General features: G+C 39.3%; 1 protein-coding gene across 5 annotated transcripts in view; it reads right to left on the bottom strand.

Annotated features, from left to right (window-relative positions):
- Nucleotides 1–1,089: 1,089 nt before the first annotated feature.
- LOC6539248 (probable chitinase 10) overlaps nt 1,090–26,443 on the bottom strand; it is a 41,520-nt gene continuing 16,166 nt past the window's right edge. For 2 of the 5 annotated variants that reach the window (XM_015189754.3, XM_039372187.1), the window contains 7 exons: nt 21,712–21,761; nt 18,060–21,644; nt 17,822–18,007; nt 15,221–15,500; nt 13,790–15,169; nt 13,545–13,731; nt 1,090–2,485 (listed from right to left, as the gene is read on the bottom strand). In XM_015189754.3, coding sequence (XP_015045240.1) covers nt 1,189–2,485; nt 13,545–13,731; nt 13,790–15,169; nt 15,221–15,500; nt 17,822–18,007; nt 18,060–21,644; nt 21,712–21,741 — 6,945 coding nt within the window. In that variant the 5' untranslated portion in view covers nt 21,742–21,761 and the 3' untranslated portion in view covers nt 1,090–1,188. The remainder of the gene's footprint in view (nt 2,486–13,544; nt 13,732–13,789; nt 15,170–15,220; nt 15,501–17,821; nt 18,008–18,059; nt 21,645–21,711; nt 21,762–26,443) is intronic. The other 3 variants (XM_002086110.3, XM_015189756.2, XM_015189755.2) reach the window with 3 other exon arrangements.

Raw genomic sequence — 26,443 nt, 5'->3', positions numbered from 1 at the left:
TTTTAATAAAGCAATTGTATACAATTGTATGCAAGAAGTCGAAGCAAGAAGACAAAAACACTTATTTTCAAATATTTTTAAATTGACATCAGATGCTGGGCAGAGCTAGTAAATTTCTAACGGGGTATTGTAAAATAAAAGCACTCGTATAAATCAGTTTTTTGACAGATTTTTGCTACATAAATTTGACCAACAATGAATGGCGAAGATGGCAGATGTTTAGCGGAAGCTCAACCGGCAGTTTGTTACGCTTATTTACAAAATAGTAAAAAATTGGAACTTGTAAGTATTCTAAAATACAAAAAATCAGGAAAACGTTATTGGTTGATAATTTATTGATAATAAATTATAATGGTTTTAACTCTGTTAGTAGTATTATATTCAGAAAATCGATTCATTGCTAAGATTTATTAAAAGATTCAATGCTTTCTTTTCTTCTGCACCCAAATGTATAGGAAATATAAGGGCTTGTCACATTGTGAAAATGTTTGAAGATATTTAAATTTAAGTGCACAAATGTAAGCTTACCTTTTTCCATCCGGAGATGTCATTTATAGACTTTCATCATTAAGGTGTTTGGTTAATGCAATCCACTTGACATCTACCTTTCGCCTTTAACAAACACATTTGCTATTTCCTTCTTTTCTCCCATAAACTTTAGGAATATGTTATCATGGTCTAATTTTTGTGTGTTGTTTGAGAATGTATTCCCATATAACAAATTATAAATCAAATATGATTATAATTCAATATTTTATGATACAGTAATAAAGGAATTTTATAAATTTTCTATGCAAAGCTAACGCAAATTATTTAAAACAAAAAATTAAATTTCGAGTGCAAATACGCGTACTGAATGAGTTAATGGGGCAATAATAACAGAGGTATATCCCAATATATATCCTTCGCAAAATAAATGAAACGGACTTGCCTAAATTGTCATACTCAACTTACACTAATATTATTACGAATTGTATTGTGTGTGCTGCAAAAGGCGTGGTGTCACAAAATTTTGTTTTCATAGAAAAAGAGCAAGCTCAAGCGCTTTATCCCAATTTTTATATTGCTAATGAGCTCATCGATTTGAAATGTTTTAAAACTCTTTATTTAAAAAGTTTTATTTATAAATATGTGGTTTTATAAAATAAATTAAAATAGATTACAAGCCAAGCTTGTTTGCAAAAATTATTAAGTACAATCCTTAGCCTTTTGTCTAGAAATGCCTAGCAGCTCCTGATTTAGAGTCCGGAGTAATGGGTGCTTGCCACAACCGCAAAGGCCACGAAAGTCATCTAAATCGAGAGCCCAAATCATGCCACCACCTAGCTGCATGTTCTTAATAAACTGAGCTTTTCTTCGAATAGTTGTCACATCATCGTATGATATCCACTGGTTGCCACTGTATGCATAGGATCCGAATATACCTTCTTTATCCCTCACCACTTCCCAGTCACCATTACCGACTTTTTCGCAGATTTCATAGAATGCCAAAAACCCATTCGCTTTAGTAAAGGTTCCTGCCTTGCCAGGACCCACTGTTTTATCATTTAAGGACCGGCGGTTTTGGTCAGCCAGCGTGAACGTCTGACCGTACATTGGCATTCCCATAATCAGCTTTTCCCGTGGAATACCTCGTTCCAACCAGTAGTGGATGCTGAAGTTTCCATTAAGATATAAGTTTGCGTCGTCACCCACTTTGTGAAAGAGCGGGGATGCTTGGCCAGTCCGCATAACCCAGTGCCCGTGAAAGTCGTACGTCATGACGGCCACCCAGTCAAAGTGTGGAGAGAGCTCAGACACGTTGTATCCGGTATCAATAACCATTTTACTGGGCGAGACTGCTGCCGAAAGAATAAGGCCTTTTTCCTTAAAGGCTTGCGACAGTTCCTTGACAAGAGCAACAAATCCTTCCTTTTCCGCGGGATTACCTTTGTCACAGTCCACTTGCCAGCACACCGGGAACTCCCAGGCTAAGTCCAGACCCTCAAACCCGTATTGTTCCAAAAAACTTAAAACACTCGCGACAAAGCGCCTCCTGGACTGTGGATCGAGTACAAGGCGTGCGTACTTGCTGCCTATCGAGTCATTCCATCCACCGATGGCTAGCATGACTCGAAGGCCTCTTTGCTTGTATTTTACAACACGCTCATAGAAACGGTTGTCAATATCGGTCCAGGAGTCATCCGTTTTAATGGTTAACGAGTTGCTGTCGAGCACCGCGAAGCCGTATATGATGTGGGTGCAAAAGTTAGCGTCTATATCCTCAGGCACATACTTGCCGTGGGACGGGCGATACCATGCCCAGTTCGTAAAGTAGCAAACTACTTTGTATGCGTTATTGGTAATTGAAGGCTCTGTGATGGCGCTTGTAGGACTTTGGCGATTTATCGATGGCTCCAAAATTCTCTGGTCTGATTGCAATGAGCATTGGACATTGGTAGGCCAGTCGCAGTAGTTTTTATTCCATTGAAGTCCCAGAGGGCAGCTGAAAAAATAAATCGATAAATACAAAATAATTTTTTTTCTTTATACTTTTTACTCTATGAAGCAAACGGATAATGATATAAAACCCGGTATTTATACCCGTTACTCGTCCAGTACTACATTCGTTGAAATGTATTTAAGAAGGAAGCGTTTCCGACCATATAAAGTATGTTATTCTTGATCAGGATCAATAGCCGAGTCGATCTGGCCATGTCCGCCTGTCCGTCCGTCTGTACGTCCGTATGTACGCTGTGATCTCAGGAACTACAAAAGCTAGAAAGTTGAGATTAAGCATAAAGTCTCCAGAGACATAGACGCAGCGCAAGTTTATCGATTCATGTTGCCACGCTCACAAACCGCCCAAAAATGCCACGCCCACACTTTTGAAAAATGTTTTTATATTTTGTTTCACATTTTGTATTAGTCTTGTAAAATTCTATCGATTTACCAAAAAACGTTTTGCCACGCGCACTCTAACGCCCACAAACCGCCCAAAACTGCCACGCACACACTTTTGAAAAATCTTTTTATATTTTGTTTCACATTTTTGTTAGTCTTGTAAATATCTCTCGATTTTCCAAAAAACTTTTTGTTACGCCCACTTTTTATAAAGACTTTGGCATAATATGAATTTAAATATATGCAGACACCAAAGTCACTGTTACTATTAGTCACTGTTAGTAGCAGTTACAACTTAGTGTCTCTAATAGTTACGTAGTTGGCCGGTTTGGTTAGGATTCCGGGGTAGACCCATTGCCAGATCTTTTTGATAAAGTGTTAATTTTGAGTGCTTGAATATTTAATTTTTTACGGGTTAGATACCAAGTTCTCTATGACTGTCGATTCAAATATTCCGTAGTGCCCCAAAGATACTTATCAGGACTTTGGATTGATATTGATGTTACTGCTACTTGCGTAGATTTGTAAACAGGAAGTTCAAGCAGAAGGGTGATGTTTATAAGCAAATAGAGGCTATAAGCCTTTAGTTTTATGTATGTAATGTATGTCGACGGTCTAGGTGGACGCCAAAGTACGTTATATCGATGGCTTGTAATATTTGAATGTTATTCAGGGTTAGTAACGTCATGAAATATCTTACTGCAGTATTCCCGATTTGCCGTTCGTTTTTCTGTAAACTTGCTATATAGCTCTATAGTGAAAGGCAAATCGATGTGCCGGGATAGCGATTAAACTCGTTATAGCCTTTTTTGGGACACCAGAATAAGATCATTGGTCTATAAGAAGCAGGTATAAATTAACATTCAGCATGCAGACTTCCATAGACGCAGCCATGCCATTGACCCATGCCCACGGCAACTCCAACACCCTTAAAGCTCCTAAAACTGTCACGCATACACTTTTGAAACATTTAAAATTTTTTCATTTAATTATTTTTTTACCTATTTTTATCAATATTCAAGATAATTGTAAAAATTTCTTGTTCGCAATGTCGCTAGCTGAGTAACGGGTATTTGATAGTCGGGGAACTCGACTATAGCGTTCTCTCTTGTTTGTTTTAATTTTGGACACAGCGCCTAGTGACTTTTTGGATTTTAATGGGTCTGAACTGGTATGTAACCAGCTAAGAATATACGCGCTTTTACAATTATTATATTGCGAGAATAATTTTAGGTCACTGTCGAGAAGCTTTTTATAATCTGTCTGACTGCCTGGTTGCTTGTGTGGTAGCAAACGAAAGATTTAATGATGATCAACCTGCTTTTGCAAATAAAACTTCTGAAGTCGTTTGCGATTCAGTATATTGTAATTTTTGAATCGAGACGTTGACGCACGTTGCATCTAACTTTTCAGCTCCTCGTTATCTGTACTGCCATTGTACTGTGCAATGTGGTTTCCTCCAGTTTCCATACTTTATAATTTTAAGGATTTTCTTATTAACAGAGCACAGTTTTAAGTCTCGGAGGCTTAGAGTGCAGTAAAACCTGGTCGACATACTTCTGGAATCGCTTGTGCGGATCTTTAATGGTAATTTTACGATTCCAGAAGTATTGCAGTTTGTATATCGAGTGAACTTCGTATTGTTTACAAGGTTTTGTTAGCCGCTTCTAACTTGACCTTAAAGAGTGTTTTTTTTCGAATACATTATGTTCCTCACAGTTTATGCAGAAAATTATGACTCTGTGATTTCAGAGAGATTCCCATCAGGTTGCATACCTTTCAGCACAACGTGCAAGCGACGAATCTGGAAGATCTTTAAATTTTAAATATGAATATTATTCCTATAAATGATCAAATTTGTGCACTTGAAACACTGAAACTAGAAACATTTTTTTTTATCTTAACATACATTATTGAAATTTTTAAATTAAATATATTAATGAGTTTATATAAAAACTACTTAAACATCACTTAATAAGAGCCTTGCAGTCGGAGAAGTATGTTAGTTTATTTATTTAATATCATCTTATCTTAATTAATTTGTTATATTAAATATTTGAACCCTTATGCAGGTGCTGGCTAAATAATGGAAGTGGATAAATGATAAATTATTTTAATGACTTCAAAGCAAACCGCCGTGTTTTTTTTTGCGCCCAGAATTCTTCTGTCAAAAGTTAATATATTTAGTTAGTTACTATATTAAAACTCAGTTCGCTTTACGAGTGAATCGCTTTTGATTTGAGCGTTTTTTTTTTATACAAATTGATGAACCCCTTTTTTTTGAGAATTGTATAATTACTGTACGTCTGTATAATTACCGTTACTCGTAGAGTAAAAGGGTATACTAGATTCGTTGAAAAGTATGTAACAGGCAGAAGGAAGCGTTTCCGACCAGATAAAGTATATATATTCTTGATCAGGACCAATAGTCGAGTCGATATGACCATGTCCGTCTGTCTGTCCGTCCGTATGAACGCTGTGATCTCAGGAACTACAAAAGCTAGAAAGTTGAGATTAAACATAAAGACTCCAGAGACATAGACGCAGCGCAAGTTTATCGATTCATGTTGCCACGCCCACTCTAACGCCCACAAACCGCCCAAAACTTCCACGCCCACACTTTTGAAAAATGTTTTGATATTTTTTCATTTTTGTATTAGTCTTGTAAAATTCTATCGATTTACCAAAAAACGTTTTGCCACGCCCACTCTAACGCCGACAAACCGCCAAAAACGGTGTTTAAGACTCTCCTTCTCCCTTCCACTAGCTGAGTAACGGGTATCAGATAGTCGGGGAACTCGACAATAGCGTTCTCTCTTGTTTTTTTCTCTTTTTGTGCGTTGTCCGTGGTGCTGTTTGGAGTTGTCTTGTATGCACATAAACTGCCCTACGCAGACGCTCTCTTGATCTCCCACAAAAAATCATAGGTACTAAGCTTTCTGACGGCGCTCTTGCTGTACGGGTTCTGGCGTCCGAACATGATTAGTCCGTTATGGAGGAAGTCCAATTTCGAATTGCTAGAGATTCCATTTTGTCTGCACTGGTTTCTCAACCAGTGATTCCGCCTATCCCGATTAGGTTACCACCACAAAGGCCGATAGCCTAAAAGTGGAAAAATTTAACTTTTCTTACGCTAGGGACCATTCATCTTACAAGATAACCTGCCCTAATGAACTTTTTTCGAACATATGTTCTGTTCATTCTGATCTTTCTTTATGAAAGATCCTCTAGGAAAAAAATTTCCTTCCCGTGGTCAGACCACTGCACCATCCTGCTCTTCTACTTCTATTTTTTTCCTCTTCAAAAAACTTACAACTAGTTGTACTTTTTTCTTTAAAAAGGCGGTTCCGGCATGATCGCCCCTCAGGCGGGAAGGTGGAGTTTGAAGTGCGGACTGGTCTACCCTCACGTCAGAGATGATGAGTCCCATAACGTAGAATTCGTATGCGTAAAGCAGTCATTTCCCGATAACTCTACTTATATTATGTGCTTTAATATTCCGCCGTCTTCTAAAATTCCAGAATATCCAAATCATTTTTCAGCTATCCCTTATTAAAAAAGCTTTTCGATAGGAACCAATTGGTAGGTGATTTTGGCATCTCTAGAATCTTTAAAGTTCCCCCATATGCGGAAGGTGTTCTTTGTAAAAGGTAACAAAAGGTAGATGCAAGCGGTTACAGAAAAATCTCCAAGTTGGGTATACCCAAGCTTTTTGAAAAATTGTGCACATTTTATCACCATATCCAGGATATACATATATACTTTATATAGTAAGAAAAGCTCCCTTCTGCCTGTTACATACTATTTGTAGAATCTAGTTAGTAGTTATCTCACGATACTAGCTGCAAAGTTAGAAGAGATGCTCAAAATCTCCCACATTTTTAATCTACAAAGCTACGGAGAAACACTTTAGAGAGAATCACTTAATTCACTTATCCTAACTCGCACACTATATCTATTTCATATATATAGTGACATATCCATAAGTCCCTAAGACTTAAGCACATGCCTACACACAAATACACATACAACATGTACATCCAAACACGGGTGTGTGGGTACACATCCTACACAACTCTAGATGTACCCAACAGATACCAGATACCTGATAAGTCACCCACTGGTAGACTTAACATCCGTTGTCTTATTTAAACAATCTATGCTTAAGCCCTCGCATCATCGTTGCGTTCCCACGTTCAAGGCTCGGACTCGCAATCCCGAAAAACAGAAGTATTAGATTTTAATAAACAAAATTATAAGAATCTATAAGCACTTGTATCCAAGAGCGAATGCACTATTGCGATTATTTAATTGGCGCGGTCCGTAGGATCTGTTAAATAAAGAGTCCTTTTAGTACGGTACTGATCCATTGAAGGATACGCTATACAACTAGCTACCCAGGATCGGCGAATTAAAACAGTGATTCTAAAATTATTTTGAGATCCGAAAAGGAATCTACGTGAAAGTAGTATTCAAGAAAAAATCCCGTGGTCAGTAACATCTGCAAAACAATTTAAAATCCCGTGCGGTCGGAAAAACAAAATTAATTAATTTTTTTAATTTCGTAACTTAAAACAAAATTTAAAATAAACACCGTGTATTCAGAAACTTATACAAATACACCATGGCAGTTCCGCAACTTTCGGAAACCCACCTAAATCAATTATTAAATCAAATTAAAGAACTGAACTACTACGATGGTACACCTGGCAAGCTCTCTGTGTTTGTTAACCAGGTCGAGCAGCTACTCAACTTATACCCTACCCAAGATGCAAGAGCAGTAAAACGGATACTAGTTGATGCAGCATTGGAGGTCGTGACCCAAGAAAGAGTAAAAACATGGCTGGATACAAAGACGGTCCTGGCGATGGCATTCAAGGATCGCAGGCCCTTTATAAAACTTATAAGACAACTGGAGGATACATCATACCCCGGAAGCATCTGTAAGTTCATCAAGAAGCTCGAATCACAATATTGGATTATGTTTGACAAGTTAGAATTAGAAAGCGACCCTGTAGATAAATCAAATTACACTGAAATGTTAAAAAGAACTGTTGAATCTCTAATAGATCGAAAATTGCCGTATAAAATTTATATGTCAAAGCAATAATCAAAAATATTACAATAATAGAAATTACAATCACAGCAATTATTATCCTGGAACGAATCAGAATAACAATACGCAACCTCAAAATTCGAATCAACCTACAATAAATCAAAATCAGTATTCCACTCGTGCCATACCGGTTAATCAAAGGGGAAATTATTACACGTTTAGAAGGGAGTTTGTGCATCCAAAGATGCAAAAGGTTAAGACCGCATCTAAGTGCCTTAAACCAAAGCATCAACAACAGAAGAAGGACCCCGCGTTATCAAAATGCCTCACTTCAAAAGTTGTTAGTGACACAGTGGATAATGATGTAACACATCTCGATCCCATGTCCGTTGAAAACGATATAGTCAACTTCGCGATCAACAATGAGTTACGCGAATGTAACGAGTATAGACTCGAGCATCTAAATGTAGAGGAAATTGAATTTTTAAAGAAAGTTCTATACGAGAAAGTTCTATATATAGAGACATTCAGTACAAGGAAGGCGAAAATTTGCCCTTCACCAGTACTATTAAACATGTCATCCAGACTCAGCATGAGGATCCAGTTTACCGTAAACCCTATATGTACCCCAAAAGTGTTGACCAAGAAGTCAACAAACAAATCAAAGAAATGATAGAGCAAGGGATCGTTCGCAAATCGAAGTCCCCTTATTGTTCTCCTATTTGGGTGGTCCCCAAGTAGGCAGACGCCTCTGGGAAACAAAAATTTAGGTTGGTAGTTGATTACAGGAATCTAAACGAGATAACAGCTTTTTCAACTAAGCATGGGCATAACGAGTATACACGTATGCCTTGTGGCCTAAAGAGTGCTCCAGCTACTTTTCAGAGATGTATGAATAATCTTTTGGAAGATTTGATCTACAAAGATTGTTTAGTCTATTTGGACGATATTATTGTTTACTCCACTTTATTGGAGGAACATATGTTATTTATAAAGAAAGTCTTTGGGAAACTAAGAGACGTCAACTTGAAGTTCCAGCTAGACAAATGTGTATTCATGAAAAATGAAACTGAATTCCTGGGACATATTGTCACAACAAATGGCATTATACCAAACCCAAACAAAACTAATGCAATCACAAATTTTCGTTACCTAAGACACCTAAACAGATAAAATCATTTTTGTGGTTATGTGGGTTCTATCGCAAGTTTATTCCCAAATTTGCCAAAATAGTTAAACCCATGACCCTCAAACTAAAGAAAGGTGCTGTAATAGATATCAAATGAAAAGACTACATCGAATCAATTGAAAGACTAAAAGTTTCGATAACTTCAGATCCTATATTAATCTACCCCGATTTTTAAAGTCCTTTTCTCTAACAACTGACGCGAGTAATGTAGCTATTGGTGCAGTGCTATCACAGAACCATAAGCCCGTTTGTTATGCCAGCAGAACGCTGAATGAAAACGAAATCAACTATGCTACCATTGAAAAAGAATAGTTAGCTATAGTTTGGGCGACAAAATATTTCAGGTCATACTTATTCGGCAGGGCATTTGAAATAATGAGTGATCACAAGCCATTGGTATGGCTCAATAATATCAAAGAACCGAACATGAAATTACAAAGGTGGAAAATCAATCTTCCAGGCAAAGAAAACTATGTCGCGGATGCTCTTTCCCGCACAAAGATAGAAGAAGTCATGGTTGGCGAAGTCGCAAACAGCGCAAACGCAACTATACATAGTGCTAATGAAGATCATTTAAATTATATATCCATAACGGAGAGACCAATCAATTTCTTCTCTAGACAGGTAGAGATAGAAAAAGGCAACAGTGACACAAGTGTAAGCCACTTCTTTCAAAAACTAACGATTAAAATAATCTATAAAGAAATGACACTTGAACTCGCCAAAAACCCTAATTAAGGAATATGTGTGTACCAAGAAAAGCTCAATTTACTTCCCTTATGATGAGGATTTTCTGATCTTCCAGAGGGCATTTACCGAAATCATAAGCCCTAAAAATTTCACAAAACTATTGAGATGTACCACGAAGCTAATTGATATAATAACTTATGCGGAATTTAAGGATTTAATCCTAAAGAGACATAAGGAAATTTTACATCCAGGTATAGAAAAAGCATTAATGGTTTAAAGAAAAATACTATTACCCAGATAGTCAAAAACTAATTCAAAATATTATCAATGAATGTGAAATCTGTAATCTGGCAAAAACAGAACATCAAGACACAAAATTGGCATTTGAAACAACACCAGAAATATTTAACACAAGGGAAAAATACGTGATAGATTTTTATCTCATGGGTAACCAGATCTTCTTATCTTGTATTGATATTTATTCAAAATTTGCCTCACTAGTTGAAGTAAAAAGTAGAGATTGGCTAGAAGCGAAAAGAGCCATTACTAAAATATTCAATGATATGGGAAAGCCACAGGAAATTAAAGCGGACAAAGATTCAGCTTTTATGTGCATAGCTTTGCAAAACTGGTTAAGATCCGAAGGCGTACAAATTTCTGTAACAACCAGCAAAAATGGTGTATCTGATATAGAAAGATTTCACAAGACCGTAAATGAAAAGCTGAGAATCATCGGTAGTGAACAAAATATCGAAGATAGGTTAACAAGATTCAGAACAATCTTATACGTCTATAATCATAAAACTAAAGATAATAGTACAAAACGATCTCCGGCAGACATTCTTCTGTATGCAGGAAGCCCAGACATTAACGTACAACAAAACAAAATCGATAAGATCGAATATCTTAATAAGAATAGGCATGATTTTGAAGTTGATATATAATATAGACAGGCTCCACTCGTAAAGAGTAAAATCATCAATCCATTTAAAAAGACAGGAAGGATTGAACAAGTAGACAGTAAACATTTTGAGGAAACAAACCGCGGCAGGAAAATCGTTCATTATAAATCAAAATTCAAGAAATAAAAAAAAATTAATAAGAGCAAATACAATAATTCCAGACCAGCCAGAGAATCGCAAAGTACGCAATATATTTCTAATAAAGGTTAGTTGCATGTTATCACTTATCACTATGGTCAAATGCAGCAACATCGAAGTAAACCCAATAAGTGCGAAAAATGGATACCTTATATTCCAAACCGGAACGATGGAAATTCCAACCAGCTACGAATACCACTATTTGAGTATAAACATAACAAAGACAATGCTTAAAATCTAGTAACTGAAGCAAATGACTATCCCAATGTACCTCAAATACAATATTTAGTCGATAAACTAAAACGGGAAATAAATGGATTAAGAATTATTAACAGAAGCAAAAGAGTTCTTTTGAACGTAGTAGGGAAGGCATATAAATACTTATTGGGTACGTTAGATGAAGACGACAGGGAGGAGTTAGAGGAAAAAATTAATAACATGTCCGAAGACTCCTTTGTTGGACTTATTAAACAAGAGCAAACTCAATGCAAATACATTAAAACCCAAAGAAATTTTCAAATAAATTATATAGAACCAAATATACTTTTAACATGGAATATTCCTGAAACAGTTGTCAACCAAGATTGTACAAACAACAAAATATTAATATCAGGAAAAAACATCATTCAAATTAAAAATTGTACCATGCAAATAGATGAATTCCTAATTTCTAATAATGTAGCAGATTTTACACAAACGATTTATATCACCAACAATGTTACACGTCAATGATATATCCAAATTTAACGACCTGAGGACAGGCCAAATTCAATGATTGGGGAGCGACATATCCATAAGTCCCTAAGACTTAAGCACATGCCTATACACTAATACACATACAACATATACACCCAAACACACCCACACACCCTACACAACTCTAGATGTACCCAACAGATACCAGATACCTGATATGTCACCCACTGGTAGACTAAACATCCGTTGTCTTATTTAAACAATCTATGCATAAGCCCTTGCATCATCGTTGCCTTCCCACGTTCAAAGCTCGGACTCGCAGACCCGAAAAACAGAAGTATTAGATTTCAATAAACAAAATTATAAGAATCTATAGCACTTGTATCCAAGAGCGAATCCACTTGAATCCAAGAGAAAGTGTCAGCAACTCCAAAGCTTTCTCTGTTCATTTGATCAGAACCCTAAAGTCTAAAGTCCATATTAGAAAAGCTCGAAACCGAGGCTTGAACGTCAATCAAATCAGAGTAATTATCAGAGTTCAGTTTGAAACCTAATTATAATCGGTCGGTGTTCTTCTCAACTAAAAATATTGTAATCATTCAGTAAAATAAAATTATATTTTTTTTACATATGAGTATTGCGATTATTTAATTATATGTACTCACAAACACAGATCCATACTAATTTGGCCAAAACGAACAAAGACGAAAAATGCATGACCGCGAAAACTTGGAAAATAATTTAAAAGAGCAACAGAAAACAAGATTACACAACTAGTTAGTTAGGAAATATAGAAGAAATCAAGAGAGAACGCTGTAGTCAAATTTCCCGACTATCAGATACCCGTTAGTTAGAAATTAGCAAGAAATTTTTCTGGCATATTTATAGAAATATGATTAAAAAAGAAATAAATAAAAAAAAGAAGAAAATAAAAAAAAACAAGAGAGAACGCTATAGTCGAGTTCCCCGACTATCTGATACCCGTTACTCAGCTAGTGTAAGTGCGAAGGACAGTTTTTGGCGGTTTGTGGGCGTTAGAGTGGGCGTGGCCAAAAGTTTTTTGGAAAATAGATAGAAATTTACAAGACTAATACAAAAATGAAAAAATATCAAAACATTTTTCAAAAGTGTGGGCGTGGCAGCTTTGGGCGGTTTGTGGGCGTTAGAGTGGGCGTGGCAAAAAGTTTTTTTTAAAATCGATAGAAATTTACAAGACCAATGCAAAAATGAAAAAATATTAAAACATTTTTCAAAAATGTGGGCGTGGCAGTTTTGGGCGGTTTGTGGGCGTTAGAGTGGGCGTGGCAACATGAATCGACAAACTTGCGCTGCGTCTATGTCCCTGGAGTCTGTATACTTAATCTCAACTTTCTAGCTTAGTTAGTTCCTGAGATCTCGACGTTCATACGGACGGACAGACGGACAGACGGACGGACAGACGGACATGGCCAGATCGACTCGGCTACTGATCCTGATCAAGAATATATATACTTTATATGGTCGGAAACGCTTCCTTCTGCCTGTTACATACTTTTCAACGAATCTAGTATACCCTTTTACTCTACGAGTAACGGGTATAAAAATAAAAATGTTTTAAAATTGTTGGCGTGACAGTTTTGGGCGGCTTGTGGGCGTTAGCAAGGGCAAGTGGTTGGGCATATCGGTAGAAATGTACAAGACAAATACACAACTGAAGAAATATCAAAGCATTTTCCAAATGTATGGGTGTAGCAGTTTTGAGCGGTTTGTGGGCGTTAGAGTGAACGTGGCAACATGGGTCAAGAAATTTGCGCTGTGTCTCTGTCTCTGGAGTCTGCATGCATTAACCTCTAACTCCTAACTCTCGAGACGAACTCAGCTAGTCGGAAACGCTTTTTTCTAAATATTACATACAATCTTCTTCTTAACAATGTATAGTCGAAATACATACCTACGCTCAACGTGCGTTCCATGCTCGCATATATAGTACTTAGTGCAATCGTGTTCGTGCGGCAAATAGTTTTTGTTGTTGCATTTGATGGACATAAAATTTAAGGCTAAATTTTGCTTGACAGAATCGAGACTAGGTCTAGGTGGTGCATTTATGGTGGGCCTGAAGGGCGGATTGATGTTTGGCTCTGCGGAAATGGTACGGTATTAGTCTTGTTTTGTAGAATAATGTTAGAAGTTTCTTACTTTTTGTGCTTTTGCGTTGTTCAAGCCAACACTTTGGTTGAAGACCCCCAAAACCTCTGAGAACGCGATTAATAGCTTTAAGCAAGGGATATGACTCGCATCCGCAGACATTTTTGAAGTCGTCCAAGTCTAGGGCCCATATCATAGCTCCGCCTAGACCCATCGCCTTGATGTACTCGCTTTTATGCCGGATCATGGGTACATCATCGAATGAAACCCACTGATCCCCATGATATGCGAAGGGTCCCATACGACCCTTGTTATCCTTAACAACGTTCCACCTATGATGTCGAATTTTTAAACATATTTCATAGAATGCCAAAAATCCTCTGGCTCTTGTTGCCTCTCCAGCTTCACCACCGCCATAGGTGGGAGCATTTAATTGGTGGTTAGTAGTCTCAGCCAGAGAGAATGACTGGCCGTAAAGAGGCATTCCCATTACTAATTTTCGCCGCTCAGCTCCCTTTGATATCCAGTAGTTCATCGAAAAATTGGCGTTAAAATTCACTGTTCCGTCAGGGTGGGCATACATTGGAGCTACATGACCAGTCTTCTTATCCCACTGACCGTGGTAATCATAGGCCATCACAGATATCCAAGAAAAGTAATGAGAAAGCTCCTCAACGTCGTATCCAGCATCGATGACATTCTTGTTAGGGGACACGGCAGCCGACAGAATTAATCCCTTGGGCTGGAAGGCATAAAAAAGTTCCCGCACCAAAGCTGTGAATCCATTCTTCTCGTCTGCCGTCCCTTTGGTGCAATCCACTTGCCAGCAAACGGGATACTCCCAATCCAGGTCCAGGCCGTCGAAATTATATTCTTCTATAAAATTCAGGACATTGCGAATGAACCGAGATCTTGCCTCTGGATTCTTTACAAGTCGGGAGTACTTATCGCCTGCAGAATCATTCCAACCACCAATTGCCACAGTTACCTTAGCGCCTTTTTTTCGATAAGCCACAATCCGCTCATAAAACTTGTTGTCTAGGTCCGCCCAAGAGTCATGAGGCTGAATCGTCAGTTTTTCCTGACTCAACACGGCAAAGCCATAAATTATGTGGGTGCACAAATCTGCATCAATATCTTCCGGCAGGAATTTACCACCACTCTGCCGGTACCAAGCCCAGTTGGTAAAGTAGCAAACGACCTTAAATTTCGTGGCCAAATCAGTAGCTTCTATGTTTTCCACCTCAATTTGGTTGTTTGGGTCGAATATATCTTCTTGTAGAGGCTCTAAGAGTTCATGTTCTTTTTCATTGCTGGTCTGCATCACCGCTTCAATAGACTGCACTTCGAGATTCTCTCCTTCAGACTCAAGGTCTTCTCCTTCAATGCCTGGGTACTCTATAGAAGTCGATTCGATAGGAACTATGTCATCTATAGGAATTTAGTGATACTGACACTGAAAAAGTTTACTATTTAACTTACGCGGCATTTCCCATAAACTAGGCGGATCCTTAAGCACTTTGTGGATTTCACTTAGCAAAGGATGCACGCCATTTCCACACCGATTACGAAAGTCATCCAGATCGAGGGCCCACACCATTCCCCCTCCCAGGTTCAATGATCTTGCCAGGAGTGCTTTTTTCCGGACCATATCTGGGCTATCGTAGGAAACCCACTGAGTTCCCTTGTAAGCATAAGGCCCTATGCGGCCAAATTCATCATGCACCACCTGCCAGCCTAGACGATTAACTCGTTCGCAGATCTAATATAAAGCAGTAAAAAGAATATCTTAAAATTCTAACTATACACAATTAAAAAATTCAGAACAAATTGTCATTTAAATATTCAAATGACAAAAACAATTGTTTTTAGTATTCTACCCATAGGATTCAAAAGAAGCCTGCTCCAGAAACCGCAGCTATTGTATCCATCTTAGGCTTAGCAATAATAAACTTTAAAAATACCGTAAAAATATCGATAGATATTGCCTAAATAAAGTAAAATAGTTATAAAACAATAAATAAATTAAATAAATAACTAATAAGCAAATAAAACAAGAGAGAACGCTATAGTCGAGTTCCCCGACTATCTGATATCCGTTACTCAGCTAGTGTAAGTGCGAAGGACAGTTTTTGGCGGTTTGTGGGCGTTAGAGTGGGCGTGGCCAAAAGTTTTTTGGAAAATAGATAGAAATTTACAAGACTAATACAAAAATGAAAAAATATCAAAACATTTTTCAAAAGTGTGGGCGTGGCAGCTTTGGGCGGTTTGTGGGCGTTAGAGTGGGCGTGGCAAAAAGTTTTTTTTAAAATCGATAGAAATTTACAAGACCAATGCAAAAATGAAAAAATATTAAAACATTTTTCAAAAATGTGGGCGTGGCAGTTTTGGGCGGTTTGTGGGCGTTAGAGTGGGCGTGGCAACATGAATCGACAAACTTGCGCTGCGTCTATGTCCCTGGAGTCTGTATACTTAATCTCAACTTTCTAGCTTAGTTAGTTCCTGAGATCTCGACGTTCATACGGACGGACAGACGGACAGACGGACGGACAGACGGACATGGCCAGATCGACTCGGCTACTAATCCTGATCAAGAATATATATACTTTATATGGTCGGAAACGCTTGCTTCTGCCTGTTACATACTTTTCAACGAATCTAGTATACCCTTTTACTCTACGAGTAACGGGTATAATTACAACATTTTTAAAATTGTGCGCTACCCATATTTGGCTTGTGAGCATTAGAGTGGACGATTTTTTTGCCTATTAATAGAAGTTAAAAGAAAAACAAGAGAGAAGCTATAGTCGAGTTCCCCGACTATCTGATACCCGTTACTAGTGGAAGTGCGAAAAGAAATTTCAACACATGACCGTTTTAGGCGGTTTGTGAGCGTTAGAGTATGCGTGGCAAATAGATTTTTGACAAATAGAGAAAAAATTTACAAGACTTACAAAAATGTGAAAAATATTAAAACATTTTTCAAAAGTGTGGGCGTGACAGTTTTGAGCAGTGTGTGGGCGTGAGGGTGGGTGTGGCAAAAAGTTGTTCTGCAGACCGATAGAAATTTACAATATCGTTTCCTACTAAATGTTTGCAGTACGAGTTTACTCAAAATTTTATTTTTATTTATTTCATTATTATTTCAGTACTCACAAGACTAACTCGCAATTCGGCGTGCCCAAACGGTTTCTAATGGCTTGCAGAGGCAATGATGAGAATGCAGAGTTCGAACGAAAGCGTAAGTTCTTAGTAAATTGCGTACATGTGTACAACATAATATAGGTAGATACATAATATATGTGTAAATAGAATAACACATTAGGTTAGGTTAGGTTTTACCGGCCGTCGGTTATCCGACGCACTTAGACCATTAGAGGTCCATTGTGATACCGTGTATGTTACGTGTATTAACACATTAATACTAGAACATTTTCAGATTCTAGAAATTTAATTAATTTAACAATTCTGATACTATAAACAAAATTATGTTTCTGCATTCAGTAAATGATAAATCCATGTCTTTTTATTTTTCGATGTCTTGTATTAAAAAGCGGCGCACAGTTAGCCGTCCCGGTTATTCCGAGTACTCGGTCGCGAGTGCTCATTTGTGCATTGCTTCGCCGTTTGAATATAGTAAATTTTTTACTCATGCCTTTACCACATATGCCAAATCCGTTTTACTTAATGTCTCACTCAGTCAGTCAGAACCTTAAGTAAGAGTACCAAATGCTGCTTCGACTGTTTTCATGCAGATCTCTGTTTCCTACCCTATAAAGTATATATATTTTTGATCAGTATCAGTGGTGTGGCCATTTCAGTCTGTCCGTCCGTCTGTCTGTCCGTCCGATAAACAGTCGGTAATCATAATGTAACTGCCACAAGCCCCACAAAGCTGTCACGTTCAAAATTTAAGAAAAGATTAAGTATACATCTTTTTGTATTTTGCATTAAACTAGCCAATAAAGTTTGGAATTCCTACTAGCTATTTAACGAATATCTGATAGTTGAAAAAACGACCAAAGCTTTTATCTTGTTTTCTTGTTATTTGAATTAAGGTAAATGTTTTCAAAATTAGGTTACCTCATAGTAAGCCAGAAATCCAGCTGCTCTGGTGAATTCGCCGGCTACACCTGGTCCTGGGGCTTTGGCATTTATGCCACTGCTGTTGTTATTTTCTAGAGTAAATGACTGGCCGTATAGCGGAATACCCATTACTAACTTTCGTGAAGGAGCTCCTTTTTCCATCCAATAGTTTATGGAAGAGTTCTGCCAAACAAGGAATTAAAAAAGGTATTTACTTTAAAGTTCCAGTGCTTACCACGTTAAAATGTTCAAAGTCATCATCGGGATGATGATACAGAGGTGCCACATGCCCTGTTTTTTTATCCCAATGCCCATGGAAATCATATGTCATGATAGCGATCCAATCAAAATAGCGAGAAAGCTGGGGAATGTCGTATCCGGCATCAATGATTTTCCTGCTAGGTGATACAGCAGTCGACAACAATAGTCCTCGAGGGCGAAACGCTACAGACAGCTCCTGTACCCAAGCGGTAAAACCCTCCTTTTCCTCGGCAGACCCCTTGTTGCACTCCGTTTGCCAGCAGACGGGGTACTCCCAGTCTAAGTCAAGGCCCTCGAAGCCGTATTTTTCAATGAACTCGAGGGCGTGGCGCACAAAACGGGCTCGGGCCACTGGACTTCGAACTAGGCGACTGTACTTATCACCTTGCGAATCGTTCCATCCCCCAAGTGCTAAGCTCACCTTGATGCCCTTGCTTTTGAGGCTGCTGACCCTCGTATAAAACTTGTTTTCAACGTCGGCCCAAGAATCATGTGTTCGTAGTATAAGTTCGGAATGGTCTAAGACTGCAAACCCATAAATTATGTGAGTGCATAGATCCGTGTGTATGTCGTCGGGAGTAAAACGACCTATTCCTTTGCGGTACCACGCCCAATTCGTAAAGTAGCAAATAACTTTGTAATAACTATCAAGAGGTTTAGGGACGGGGTTTTCTGTCGGGTTCATTGGATGCGTAAAATTGGGAGGCTTTGAGATATCGTTTATCTCTGCCTCTCCGCTGCTCTCATCTCCTTTCGGATTGCATTTTGCAGCTGCAGGCCAGTCGCAGTTCCCAATTACTTCATTATAGTGCAGCCCAGGTGGACAGTCACTAGCCTGTAGGCGATTCCATAGGCAGAAGAGATATTTCGAACAGTTTCCCGGATAGGGTACTCGCTTTTCGCCATTGCACGGGTCCTCTTCGTTGGCACTACTCGATTGGATTATTTTTAAATATTTTTGGCTTGTAACGCACTGTACGTTCTCAGGCCAGTCACAAAACTTTTTGATGCCGTCCCAATGCAAGTCTCCGCCACATTCACTGGGTACTAGTACTTTATTAACGCAGATGTAATATTTCCTGCAGTTTCTGTGGGGGTAGTACTCCCCTTCATTGCACTCCAAAAAAGTTGGACGCAAATATTGTGGTCCGCTTGAGGTGTTACTGACGGGATGATGCACGGAAGTCGCTAACGGTTTCTTATTAGGCTTCAAAGTCGTCTCCGGCTTTTTAGACGTTTGAATCGGTTTTGGATAAGAAGTGCTTAGGTGTTGATCGATCTTAAGTGAGCATTGGGCGGATGACGGCCAGTCACATCCTTTTGCCTCGTTGTTCCAGTGAAGACCGCCTGGACAAAACTGTTGCCGTAACTCTCCCGCAATAATGCAGTGATAGTAAGCGTTACAATTTTTTGAGTCAGCGTAGAACTCGCCGCTTTTGCAATTCGACGCCTGTGCCACTGGGTACATCACTGCTGGAACGGGGATTGTGGTATGAGTGGGTCTTGCCGTAGTCATAGTCGGTTCGCGTGGACGTTCTGTAGATGAACTCCACCAATGAACGGTACTTGTGGCAGTGGTGCTTACAGGATTCGGATTGTTTGTAGTACTGAACATGAGGCTACTGCTGTCCTCCCAGATCGGCAAGGATGTTGTATGATCGTGATTCTGTACCAATCCTCCAGAATCCTCGCTACTAATTGTTGTCATTTGGGGCGGTATCGGAGGGACCAATAATGTAGGACGTTCACAGTTTGGATGAGTGGGCGGGTTTGAGTCTAAGCGACCCAATTCTCTGTTAATGGCCCTAAGTAAAGGATAAGATTCACTGCAACATAGGTTTCGGAAGTCATCAAGGTCAACGGTCCAGGCTGCCACTCCGGCAAAGTTATTGTTAGCCGCATATCGAGCCTTCGCTTGGACACTGGTTACGTCATCATATCCCACCCATTGGTCGTTTAGCATAGCAAATGGACCGAATGTCAGGTTTAAATCCCGATCACTCTTCCACTTGAACTTTGTTAGGCGCTCACAAATCTCGTAGTAAGCTAGCATTCCTGGCTGCTTTGTCAATTCACCGGCCTCTCCAGGTCCAGTGGCTGCCACTCCTGGGCCTGCAAGAGTTTGCTGCGCGTTTGCCAATGTGAAACTTTGACCGTAAAACGGAATGCTCAATACAAGTTTTTCCCTTTTGGCGCCCATTTTTAGGAGTAACTGCATGGTATAGTTCGTATTGTACTGCGGATACGTGTCCGATGATAAGCCGTAAAGGGGACTCACATGACCCGTTTTCTTTTCCCAGGCTCCGTGGTAATCATAGGTCATTACTGTCATATAGTCTACAATGTCTGACAAAGCGGGAAAATCATAAGCCTCCATTATAATTTCCTTGTAGCCAGAGATGGCCACTCCCAACTGAAACTTTGGATTTACACTATGAAACTCGGTGCGCAGTTCACGAAGAAGCTTGGTCAGATTTGGCCTGTCAGTCGCCGGTCCCCTTGAGCAATCGCTCTGCCAGCACTTCGGGTAGTTCCAGTCTAGGTGCAGCCCGCTGAATCCATGACGTAATAAAAAGCTGCTCACACTGGATACAAAAACCCGTCGCCTAAGATTGTCACCAACTAAGCGTGAGTACTTGGAACCGCTAGAATCCGTCCATCCACCCAAGGCGATTAATACAGGAACTCCCAGCGATGTCACCCGACGGTAGTATTGGTTATCCAAGTCCACCCATGAATCAAATTCTCGAATGGTAAGGTGGTCGGTATCTAGGGAGGCGAACGAATAGATAATAACAGAGCAGAGATTAGGGTCAATCTGCTCAGGCACAAAATGAGCTTCACCACTTCGGTAAAATGCCCAGTTCGACATGTAACAGAGAACTTTTGTAGTCACTTTAAAGTCATTCCTGTTTACCAATCCCAAAGCCCCGTAGGACTGCTGATATGGCAGGTTACTGTATCCTAATACACCGTAAGACTGCCGCTCTGCGTACCGATCAAGTTTATCGGTTTGCTTAACCGGTTTGATGTTCATAATATTAAGCAACTCCTGATGCGGTGAGCCGGCTCGGTATGACATCGGATAAAAGTCTTCTGAGTTTCCGGGGGCAATAAAAGCAGCGTACTTATTGGAAATGGTCCAAGGATTTAAATTTACATGTTGTGTTGACTTTTTGTTTTTCGGGTCTACACCTTCAACATCATCGCTAGCACTATTATAATATTTTTTGGAAAATCCCATGTGTTCCAGCCCATCTTCATCATTTGGCAATGACTCTACAGCATCACGTACAAAAGAACGTATATCAGAGTTCTTTCTTAGCTTAGAAGTGTTGCTCTGATATGGCGTTGGAATACTCTCCACAGCACTCCGCAGTGGTAGAAAAGCGTTCCCAAACTCAGGTTTTGCACTGTTACGGACTAGGAGTTTTGTGTTGTTATCCAAAGGGATGCTCTCCACCGCAGAACGAATAAATGCAGGCTTATAATTGGATTCCAAATGGACCTCCAGTTCATCAATGCGAATGTGGGCTTTTACAGCTATTGCCAAGACAACCTGTTACACAATAAGGAAAAGCAATTGGTTGGCATAAATAACGTAAGAGATGCAGGAGATGACTTACCACAAGCATACACAAGGCATTGAGTTGCATTTTGAAATTTTGTATAAGATCTGCGAAAAGAAAATACACCTTATTAGACTTTGGGTACATCTTTTTTTATAAAGACCATTTATACATCGTTTTTTTTTTTAATTTCTTCTATTCCTCTCGGGAACTTAGGGCTTCTACGAGAGCTGAATTTCTCGTATTAGTTTCAGTAATCATTGTAAGTTTTTCCGATCTGGTGATTGGCCAGATGCGGCTTATCCCATGTGGGGCCTCGTGGTGTAGTGGATACTTACTTGGATACAACTTCCACTTGCCCCAACGCCCCACCCCCCCTCCTCACTTCAAGGGAGAAAAAAACGGGGGCACCCACATAGTACCAAGCGCACCCTGTGTTATTCTGCGAACAGCAACAACACCCAGCAGGGCGAGCGCGTTACCAGACTGTTCGCTTTTCTACGAATAACAACACAACACCGTAGACGCCAATCCCCGATGGCGACAGGTGGCAGCCCCGCCACTGGGATACATTGTTTCAATAAAAAATTATTTCCTGATATTCTCACGCCCATAAACCGCCTAATACTGACAAGCCCACATATTAGACAAATATTTTAATTCTTTTCGTTTTATTATTCTTGCCAATGTATAGCGGTACACAAAAAAACATTTTGGCCACCCCCACTGTAACGGCCATAAACACCCCAATACTAAGCTAAGAAAATGTTTTGATTTTTTCGTATTAGCATTTATCTTACCAATTTCTAACGGTATACGAAAAACAGTTTGCCCACGCCACTCTAATTCTCACAAAGCAATAAAAGTTGCCATGCACACACATTTGAAAACAATTTTATTTTTTTTGTTTTATTATTTGTCTTGCCAATTTCTTTGGGTATATCAAAAAATTTAGGCTACGGCCATTCTAATGCCCACAAGCCGTGGTGAAATTTGGAAATTAAGAAATTGATATTTTTTTGTACAGGCGACATGATGATTTTTTCATGGCGTAAAAGGCGGTATTATTATATTATTTATTAACAAGCTTACATCAACAAGCTAAAGAAACTTACAAACTTTAACTAATTGAGTGATCGAACAAAATGGTTTACATATTTTTGAAGTGGCTGTGACACCGCTTTTATACATGATAGGAATTGTAAAATTTGTAGACCTAAGCCGAATTGTACTCTCGCTGTGTTCCACCGGAGAACGGAGGTAATGCTCCGTCGTCAACCAATAGAAGCAGACAATTCAGGAATCAGAAAATGTTTGTTTGGAATTAGAAGATCAGCAGCAGCACAGTCGCAGGGAGGATAAAGTTTAACTCGAAACAATGAATAATTTTGGTCTGGAAATTAAAAAGCCGCAGAAAGTTTTCGAAAATTTTCACCGCCAAACTAACTACGTTGGTTAACTCTCGCGAAACAACGCCGCCAGAAGCTGCAATTCCGATAAATGCGAGAAAAGAATTCCTTTAATGTTGTGCACACAAACGGTAACGGAACGGTAAATGGTAGGTTTTTGGTGACAAAAGCAACGTAACCGAAATTTTAACAGTGACAGTTTTTGGCGGTTTGTCGGCGTTGTCTCTGAAATCTGCTGAAATCTCGACGTTCATACGGACGGTCAGACAGATGGACGGACATGGCCAGATCGAGTGGGCTATTATTTCTGATAAAGAGTATATATGCTCTATATGGTCGGAAACGCTTCCTTTTGCCTGTTACATACTTTTTAAATAGTCTAGTATACCCTTTTACTTTGCGAGTAACGGGTATAAAAAAAAAATCACAGTTTTGTTTGCTTCGATTATAATTCTTTCTAATTTGGTAAACACCAGATTATTTACCATTGGCTTAAAATGTATCAATATCAGACGATTATATATAATAATATAGGTAGTCTACTACAAACCTAATTGAATTCTTTACATATAATATTTGTAGGGATAATACAAATTAAGTTTATTATTTAGGGTACTGTTCACAAAGTTTGAAATTAATAATTATAAAAATGAAAAGAACTACGACTCTCGCACTAATAAACGCATCGACTGACTTCGTTAAAAATTCTGCAGCGACTGAATTACTTCAGAGACACCATGGGAGAGAGAGACTGTTGGCAATGCTGTTAGGATCTGGCTGATATAGGAAGCAGTGTGTGCACTCCCAAACATCTAGGCTGCATGATAATGCCAACTTACTCCAATCCCACAATCGGCCATCCTGAATATTCATTCGCCCCTGAATGAACTCCATTTTTTTATATATTCGGCTGCAGTCGTTGTTGTTTTTGGCCCTTCCTGATTCCCCTCCTTTATTACTTCATAGCGACCGTGGTTTAGTTTTTTTGTAATTTTATACGGACCGAAAAATTTTGGCCGAAGTTTCATTCCTGTTCCATACTGTGTCCTCTTAATGGCTACCAAATCTCCTTCTTCATATTCATTTTCAACCTTTCTTTTCTCATTAAAGTTTTTCCTATTCTCTTGCTGCACTTTTTCTATGTTTTCCTGTGCTTTCTTTCGAATCTCTTCCCTCTCATCGTTCAATTCTTCTAGTTCTAAGTCGTCTATTAGGTCTTTTATATCATTCAGCTTAAGTCTCATATTCAATCCTGTCAAAATTCTAAATGGACTATATTTAGTGGTTCGAGGTGGAGTATTGTTTATGATTTGTTGAACTCTGTCTACGTGGCGATACCAATTTAGTGGGTTTTCTTGACACATTTTGCCGAGCATCGGGATGACAATTTTGTGTATTCGTTCGACTTGTCCATTGCCTCTGGGAATACCTGTCGCAATGTGGAGTAGTTGAATGCTTTCGCGATTGCAATATTCAGTAAAGGATCCTGAAGTGAATGCGGTTCCTCTGTCCGTAACTATTCTGCGAGGGTTCCCAAAAACTGCTGCTTGCTTCTCGAGTTTTTCTATAACCTCATCTGTTCCTGTTGACTTTGTTGGATAAAGCCAAACAAATTTAGAAAAACCATCCACGACTGCTAATATGTGGTTATACTTCTTTTTTGTATCGGTAAGTGGGCCAACGTGGTCGATGTGGTAGGTTCCGAGTGGTTCTTGAGCCTTGTCGATCGGCGATAGTAATCCCTCCTTTTTTCCGCGCTTAGAGTCAATGATCAGGCACTCTACACATGCTCTAACCACTCTTTCTACTTTAGGCAGAATTCCTGGAATGTAATAGGACTTCTCCAAAATGTCTCTGGTTTTTTTTATTCCGAAGTGACCCTCTTTGTGTGCTGTAGCAATGATTTCATCTACCATCGAGTCGGGAACAACTATAAGCTCATTTACTGGATCCTTGCAAAGGATGTTATTTTTTATATAAAAATCTTCGTGCTCCTTATTACTTGCCAATATAACTTTGACGGCTTTTATACAGTTGTCCCTGTTCTGTGCTTCGATCAAGCGTGATTTTGTGGAATCCGCTATAAGAAAGCACGACAAACGGCTGAGTGCATCTACGTGTCTCATCTTCGTTCCGGCTCGGTGCTCCACAATTCCTGCAATGGGCAATGTCATTGCAGGAATTCGAGTATAAAGTGGAGCACCGAGCCGGAACGAAGATGAGACACGTAGATGCACTCAGCCGTTTGTCGTGCTTTCTTATAGCGGATTCCACAAAATCACGCTTGATCGACGCAACTCTAGGAGGCAGATCGTCTTTTTTGATGGTCATTGCAAAAGCGTTGCAGTCTGTGACCACTGTGAACGGCTTTCCCAACAAGTACACTCTCCATTTTTTCAACGCATTCACAATGGCTAAAACCTCGAGCTCATAGGAACTGTATTTCTCCTCACAATTGTTTGTTTTGCGGCTCATAAATTCAATCGGGTGAAATTGCTGATCATCTGGGTCCTTCTGCATCAAAACGCCGCCAAAGCCATATTTACTCGCATCTGTGTGTACTTCTGTAACAGCTAAAGGGTCAAACAGTTTCAGTACTGGTGCTGATACCAATAGTTGTTTTAAGTGGTTGAAGGAAGCGATACCCAACTCAGTCATCACGAGGTTCCTATCGTTCTTCTGATTGCCTTCCTTTCGAAGCATGTCACTCAAAGGCTTTGCTGCCAAGGCATAGTCTTTGATAAAGCGTCGCATGTATGACGTTAAGCCCAAGTACCTCTGCAAAGCTTGCCTGCTTTGAGGGATTGGAAAGTTAACAACAGCTTTGATTTTCTCGTCAGTTGGGGATATGGTTCCATTCTCAATCGTATAGCCTAAGAAGTTGATTCTTCTTTTCAAAATCTGTGCTTTCTCCCACTTAATTCGCAAACCTGCCTTCCACGCTGCGCTCAATACGATTTCCAAAGCCTTGATTCCATCGTTCTCGTCCTTGCTTGGTACTATTATATCGTCCATGTATACTACGATTGTCTGATTTTGAATGAGTTCTCGCAAGACTGCTGAAACATAACGACAAAACACAGCTGGGGAATTTGAGATGCCAAATGGAACATGCGTAAATTCATACTGTCCGTTGTGAGTCACGAATGCTGTGAACTTCCTTGAATCTTCGTCGATCGGCACGTGGAAAAATCCGTTCATCATGTCGAGAGTGGTAAAGATTTTCGACCCCTGCAATCTATCGAGAACATCGTCTATCAGGCTCATTCGAAAGTTGTCCTTCTTGATTTTCTGGTTAAGTTTCCGATAGTCACAACAAAATCTCTTCGATCCATCCTTTTTTGAGACTAGTACCACAGGCGATGCATACTCTGAGCAAC

The sequence above is a fragment of the Drosophila yakuba genome, chromosome 2R, assembly GCF_016746365.2.
Source record: "Drosophila yakuba strain Tai18E2 chromosome 2R, Prin_Dyak_Tai18E2_2.1, whole genome shotgun sequence".
NCBI lineage: Eukaryota > Metazoa > Arthropoda > Insecta > Diptera > Drosophilidae > Drosophila > Drosophila yakuba.
The sequence above is the reverse complement of the archived record's forward strand: the minus strand, read 5'-3'. Positions and strand labels throughout refer to the sequence as shown.